This window comes from Triticum urartu, chromosome 4A (genome assembly GCF_056163025.1).
Source record: "Triticum urartu cultivar PI428250 chromosome 4A, HENAU_Tu73, whole genome shotgun sequence".
Classification (NCBI taxonomy): Eukaryota; Viridiplantae; Streptophyta; class Magnoliopsida; order Poales; family Poaceae; genus Triticum; species Triticum urartu.
Genome location: NC_141876.1, coordinates 593123530 through 593130811, shown reverse-complemented (window position 1 = coordinate 593130811; position 7282 = coordinate 593123530). Strand labels below are relative to the sequence as shown.

Genomic DNA, 7282 nt, shown 5'->3' with positions numbered 1-7282 from the left:
ATCCACGTCGAATCTGAAAGACAGACACCACAACAGTACAACACCGAAACCATATGAGCCGCGCGGGTTAAGAAGATAACAAATGCTAATGTGCACATAGATAATGTGCTGCAAAATATAGCGCTCTAAACAACAGATAGCACGCTGAGAAATGAAAAACATATAGCCTCAACCCTGCGTGTATAATGGTCTGCATTCTCCCCGCCAAAAAAAAGGTCTGCATTCTGCATATATAACCTCCCAGATAAAAAATGTGCCAACAAAAAATAAACTAATCTTCCATGGCAAGCAAAGTACGTACTGAACAAGCCTTACACACATGAAAACAAATCCAGGAAATATAATCTTATTTACTACTATTAACTACCCCCTCCGTCTCAAGATGTAAGACGTTTTTTGACACTATGATGGTGTCAAAATAATGTCTTACATTTTGAGATAGAGTACTTGTTCCATTTTATCCAACTAGTTTCTCAGGTGGGATATAGTACTAGCTAGCTTAGAACTAACGCATTTTGGTACAGTGCTGCCATGACAGCCAAGAGCCAACAAGTTTAGAACTAACACATTTTGGTACAGCACTGCTTATGAAAACAGAGGCGATTTGCTGTCGCCCATTGCGTAAGATATTATGTTCTTCTTCAGTGGTGATATGTACTGGGCACCATGGAATGCAGCGGCTCTTAGAACATTGAGGGGTCCGAAATCGACAGAGTACATCTTCTGGAAGCCATCTAGAACTGCCGCCATCGCAATATTGGCAGCCTTGCGGTCAGTCTCATACCGATTCAGCAAAGATAGCTGGCAAATGGGAAAAGGTTTGGTTAGTTTGCTGTCCATGATGAACATGTTGTTTTATACTAGAGTAACCAGCATATGCAAGATGATGACAAACAATGATCCAAATAAAGAAACCAGGAGTTAAAGTAAGAAAGATTAGCTTGCCGAATGACCAGCTCATAGTATTAAGAGTTACTCATAGGAGCTAGATACAGTAGTATCTGCATAAATCTAACCAAAACACAGCAATATTAGGTACTTACATCCCCAATATCAGCACCAACAGAAACTCCTTCAGAAATAACTTTTGCTAAGGCAGCTGCATCTCCAAAACCCAAATTGACACCTTGACCGGCCAAGGGGTGCACTGTATGAGCAGCATCACCAACTAAGGCTAGCCTTTTTGAAACATAATCATGGGAATGCATCAGTGACAATGGAAATGCCATTCTCTCTGAGATCAGCCCAATTGCCCTTGGTGGTACTTCAAAGCATTCTTTCGTAGACGCTGCAGTACCTCCAAAGTCAGAAAACAACCTTTCCACGTAATGGTCAAGACTACTAGAGTTGGGATGCGGTCCATAACCAAAATCCAATGCACGGTTCACTGACATCACAAAATCTTCAGAGCTCATTGACTTATGCCGTGATGCCTCCTCTGGGCTCATTGTCCATACTATATTGCTGAAGTTGTCGCCTATTGGAAGCAGGGCAATCGGACCAGAAGGGAGAAACCTCTGCCATGCACAGTCATTCGCTGCAGTATGCTCTACTGTACAGATAATCGCACTCTGAGGATAACTCCAACCAGTTGTTTTTATGCCCGCAATCTGCCTTACATTGGATTTGGAACCATCTGCTCCTACCTGTGACCATAATTTAAAATAAGTGACTGAAGGCAATAAAGAGATACAAAAGTTTGAATGAATGGAGAATCATATATAGGAACTTACCACCAACTTTGAATATAAAGTCTGTCCATCACTTAGGTCAAGTTTAACCAAATTACTACGGCATAGTTCCTCTGCCTCAGTTGATGGTGGCTTCAGTCCTGCTACTCCTACGTTTCTGCTCTTTGATGGGAAAGCAAGAGACACCAATCGGGTAGGGTAGACCATCTTTCCAATGTCTTCCTTTTGCTCCTGGCAAGGGAAACATCTTAAGTAGCAATTTAATGTGACTACTTCAATGGGAAAAAAAGTCAGATAACAATATAAGTGCAACATCTAGCTGGAAACCACCCAGCCATTAATTTCCGTGTGTTCTGTTCTTTGATATTTTTAGGATATTTGAGATTACCTTATGAGGACTACTAATGTCACACACAAAATTGAACTGTGCTTCATGACCAACAATTCTAACGAAATATGTTGTCGGTAACTAATCATCGTGTACAGCTAATAAAAATCTAATATATGGGATAGGTGCCATAAAAGCAAGTAATCTGTTTTTTATGACAAAGGTCTCTTGTATAACATTTACTTTGCTCTCTAGAATGTGTGGGCTGTAAGGCTGTACTGTATTCAACAAGTTTATAAACTAGGAAAACCATTTGTATGGAGTGAGGTCTTATTAGACAAGTTCAACATCAGTCTAAACATCTAGATACGGATCAAAATCATTGAAAGTTTATTGAAAGATACAGACCTGTAAGCGTAACAGAAGTGAGTTGCAAAGCACCTTGTTCTCCACCACACATCTAAATAACGGAAAAACAAAGCAAAAGGTTATCAATGAACCAGTGGGAAAAAAAGTTTATCAGACAATTACAAGTTTACAGCAGCTCCCATTCAAACATACCCAAGATATTCTTTGGACACATCTCTTGCGTTGTACCTTGTGTATCCCAGTCCAGTGTAATCCCACACCTGCCAGCGAAAATGTGTTAAATTGCAATCAATGCTTATGTTGAACACCCACTATCTAAAGCAAGAAACTGCTGGTCTTGTTGTGTGCAGGTGTAGCAAATAAGTTGGAAGAAACAGTTGCTCTTGTTGTGTGCAAGTGCAACAAATAAGAATGAAGAAACTGTTGCTGTCATTGTTTGCAAGCGCCACAAATAAAAGAGGACAAGACCAAAGGTAAAGGAGGCATGCTAATGCATATACATATGGCTGAACAGTTGCCATGAAAAGATCACATAATAATGGCCTAATATGCACGAAATAAGGCATACAATATGTACCATCCAATCATAGTTAAGCTTCAAGTAATATCCAAAATTTAAATGAAATGAGCTAGGTAAAACAGGGGCCGAATAAGGTATACCATTATGTCAATGTATTTATGTTCCATTCGGAAATTGAGTGGGAAAACTTTGAAAGTGTGAAGCATTTGTGCATGTTCCATTTCACCATTTTATTGTGATCGATTCAATAGTTCATTCAATTTGGTTCACTGGGACAAATGAATCAAATGGATTCAATAGAGAAGCATCAATGACTTGTTCTGAGTCTTATCAATCACATGATGAAGTTAATCAACATATTTTTATACATGGACCATCGATTGCAGAAATCAAGTTGGCACTGAGGTTTGCACCATATTCAGTCTATTTAGTAAAGAAACAAACTAAGTCGAAATCTCCCCATATTTAAACATGTGCCATGAAACAGCCATGTTATGGACCATAGAGAGTTAAGCTGTACCCTAAGATTGGATATAAGCCAGTACTTCACCAATCATTTCAACATATCAGGACAGAAATAAACTAGTTTAATGAGACTATATGCTACAAATCTAACATAACACCTCAGGTAGTCAATAAAATAAAGTAGCAGTGCTGCAAGTCACTACAATGAACTTGCAAAAATTCCCCAGGATGCTCTAAGGACATGCTTACATGCTTGTAAGCATGACAATTTATTGCCATGTTCTATGAGGGCAGGGTTACTGCATGAGCATCTGCCATATTTAGTGAAACCTTCTTTGCTTATCATGTTTTAAAAGAATGTCCTAAATAAAGTTAGTCAGACCAGATCTTGCAAGAAACCATGTACTTGAATGGAGACTCGGTAGTTTTTCCTCAATGAGCAACATGGAACTAAGGGTACAATAAGATAAGGCAGATCGGAGATAAAAATAATAATGCTTATCACATAGGTTCAATAGAGCACACACAATAATCAGATTGATAAACAACGTTGACAGCTAAAACTAACCTAGAACAGCAAGTCAACGTTTGTCCCTCTCATACGTTATATAGCACTTATACCATTTATTTATGGTGTTTGTAAATGATAATATCGACATATCCATTCACGGAGTTACAGCTACTATGCAATGTAAAGGCTGCCTAGCATAATTCTGAATTCCCCTCCCAAGCTTCAGCACTGGAAATTTAAAGTTTATTAGGATTGTGCGGAAAATATATTAATATCAGAAACATAACATGAGTTCAGTTACCAAAACATATTTAATCCCATGATGTCAGAAGACACGTAAGGGAGGCCAAATATGATTCTTATACAAAGATGACAGAAAAATCTGCTTAAGAGTTCAGGTCACAATATTGAATACAACTGGTCACTGGTCAGCTTTCAAACAACGCATAATATATCTACAGGATACTGCATCTGTAGTGGATAATCTTTGGCTATGCTACCAGTTTTTCATGTATAGGGAACTGATATGATAGAACTAGATGTACTCGTCCTCTATATAGAATCATCCATATATTAAAAACAACATGACAGGCATGCATACTTTACAGCCAGCCCAAGCTCAAAAGGCCCACAAAAATTCTATTGCCCATTAAACTGCCAAGGTATTTATGTTTTCTATGCTTTATTAACAAACTTGATTACATGTTAACCCATAATTATTTTTCCCCTGGAACAGAAGAAAATAGGAAATAAGCAGACAGATGAATCATGAAATGTCATTTTAGTTTGATTTGACAATCTATCAATCATAGGAACACCAACATATATAAATTATTATATCTAGTGTAGGAATAGATGTAGTGGTAGAAAGCAGGTGAGCACAGAAAGGTAATCACCATCCATATGATGAAAATTGTATGTCATCACCTGCATTTTACCAAAGAAAGCATGTCTCTGCTGTAGAATATGCTCCCATGCACCAATATCTGTCACATGGCATAATACAAGTATGAAATATATGTCAAACTATACAATACTATAGCTACTAAATAAAATGAAGTAGCTACAAACACATAATAAGGAATGTTTTAAGATGTTGTACTTCTGAAACTACGCGTTGTCAAGCATTCCACTTTTCATCCTCAATAAGCAAAAATAGTTTTACACATTTAATCAAATTTATGATTAGGCACAACCAGTGGCAAAAAAGGAACAATGGGTATATATAGATCAGCAGAGTTGGCAGCACCATCCGTGATTGTGCCTATTTGACATGAAGTTCCAGGTTATCACTACACTAAACAAGAAATGCAGCTCAGCTGGATATTGTGTGATGACAGGTGCTAGGCACATATCAGTTACTTAGCTAACATCGCAAAGCAGTAGGTTATGAGTGAAGCACTTTGAGGTTATAGGAACAATCCTATGTAAGCACAGATGGGTTCTTCAGATCAATTTAAAAGCTAGTAGCATGTCTTGTTTAAACAACTGTCAAAACCAACAAAAGGGATCGACCTTTCTGAATTATCACCAAAACATACTAAGCACCCTTTAGTTCCAGATATTGATACACTGCCAACATTCGCCAAATTCTGGCTTGTAACAAAGCAATGACATATCGATTTTATGTTTATTACAACCTTACCTCTGAAGAAGGAAATGGTTGCAGGAGTAACAGTGCTGACCCTTGAATCAGGTATACCATCTTTCTTGAGATAATTCATTGACTTCAATGCAGGATTGCTATCGATGACGGCAACTCGCAGGTGTTTGGTCAATGGCATATTGGCTGCATGTAAGGATAAATAAGCGTAAACCCAAGATTATATACAGAATAGGTGTTTCCAGTCTAAAACAACCACAGCATAGGATTGTCAAATTCATACACATGATGTTTTCGTACAGCCACCAGACTATCCTGCACTACTGATAGCATTTGCAGTAATTGACATGGAACTAGTAAAATGGCAGGGAGAACTTTAATCCAATGGTGTCAGCATTCCTTTAATAGCTAATTATCAGATTATAAGGATCGATTCTCAGACTAAGAGCAACACGAAGCTGAGCTCATGAACAATTGGAAGCAAGGAACAGAGGTACACCAAGGCAGCAATACCTACAGAGTGCACAAGCAACAGCCAGGCCCACCATGCCTCCACCGACGATAGCAACATCAAGCTCGTCATCTCCGGCAACTTTCTCTGGGCCCTAAATGTTCACGGACAGAGTAAACCTCAATCAATCTCGCAATTCTCTAAACTCTATGGGCCACTGCACATGCGATTTGCGGACAGGAAATGTACCTGCGGCTCGGAAGCTCCCGCCGGCGCGCTGGAGAAGGCCCTCGAGGCCGTCCGGATCTGATTCGCCGCGGCGAAGCATCTGCGGTTTGGGGGGGGAAGGTGAAGAAAGACGAATGGATGAGCCGGAGCAGAACAAATCGCGGATGGAGGGAGGGGGGCAGAGAGAGCACTCGCGCGCACCTCGTTCTGCGCAGCAGGGCGTGGGCCGCGGCCGCGGAGGCGCGCGCCGGCGTCGGCGTCATCGGCGACGGGCGTCGGGGTTTGGGTTCCGAGGGCCGAGCCGAACGGAGGCCTGTCTGGTCAAGTGGTGCTCCCAATCCCGTATCTACGAGCTTGACGGACCCCGGGCTCCGCCCGCCGCCGGAACACTCGGCTCTGCCGCCGTGAACAGAGTCGAATTGGCCTGGAGACCCTTGAAGGCGGGGCACCGGTGGCGGGAGGCAGGCGAGGTCGGCTGTCGGGGGGGTGAACGTGCGGCGAGCCGGGATTGTGTGCGGGTGGAGACGGCGGCGGCCACGGTACCTAGGGCCTCTTGGAGAAACACGTCAGACCTGGGCATAGAGGAGGAAGGAGACGAGGATTTGTTTTTGTTTTCCTTTTCTGAGAAAAAGGAGACGAGGATTTTATTTATTTATTTTTAGATAATGGCCCGAGGATTTGGTTGCGGCGACCGCTGGCGCATATGAGCTTTGATGGACCGCCAGCTTCTTTTAGGCCACAACCCCCGAACGGACATCAGTTTTGTCAGATTTTTGTCCATTTCGATTGAATAAAGAAACGGTATCCGGCTTTTTTTATGTTTGTGCTTGATGTGCGTCTAACGATTGGGCGCATTTCGTTCAACCGTCTGATGTTTCTTTTTTTACAAAGAATAGAAAACTCAAATTTTGACACCGTGATCATAGTTCATGCCAGCGACTATAGTTTATGCCTACAAAATGATCAACCCCCGAGTTTTCATGTCTGCAACAAAGTCAGCGGTTGTCACACTTGCCAGCCTTCAAAAAGAACAACCCTCAAGTTTTCTCGTCTGCAACAAAGCCAACGGGCCGACACACTTGCCAACCTTCAAAAAGAATGGCCATAGTCCATGGC

The 7282-nt window shown here is 41.2% G+C and overlaps 1 protein-coding gene across 2 annotated transcripts; it reads right to left on the bottom strand.

Moving 5' to 3' along the window:
- Positions 1-207: 207 nt before the first annotated feature.
- On the bottom strand, positions 208-6788 carry LOC125553070 (FAD/NAD(P)-binding oxidoreductase family protein). Of its 2 annotated transcripts, none has more exons than XM_048716825.2 (10): positions 6368-6788; positions 6188-6266; positions 6001-6092; positions 5530-5673; positions 4812-4870; positions 2581-2648; positions 2428-2479; positions 1734-1922; positions 1044-1646; positions 208-801 (listed from the first exon to the last, which is right to left on the bottom strand). In XM_048716825.2, exons 3-10 carry the CDS (start codon positions 6068-6070, stop codon positions 586-588), a joined length of 1401 nt encoding a protein of 466 aa, XP_048572782.1. In that variant the 5' UTR covers positions 6071-6092; positions 6188-6266; positions 6368-6788; the 3' UTR covers positions 208-585. The 2 variants fall into 2 exon arrangements, with proteins under 2 accessions (XP_048572782.1, XP_048572781.1); XM_048716824.2 differs by having other exon boundaries at positions 6005-6092.
- Between the last annotated feature and the right edge of the window lie 494 nt (positions 6789-7282).

Bases quoted from the DNA above. Each gene is read 5' to 3' on its own strand.
- LOC125553070 (XM_048716824.2), bottom strand. From the start codon at position 6,429: ATGACGCCGACGCCGGCGCGCGCCTCCGCGGCCGCGGCCCACGCCCTG. The intron at 5,674-6,004 runs GTAGGTATTGCT...CCTTACATGCAG, and splicing joins GGCTGTTGCTTGTGCACTCT to CCAATATGCCATTGACCAAA. The intron at 2,480-2,580 runs GTATGTTTGAAT...TCCGTTATTTAG, and splicing joins GTGTCCAAAGAATATCTTGG to ATGTGTGGTGGAGAACAAGG.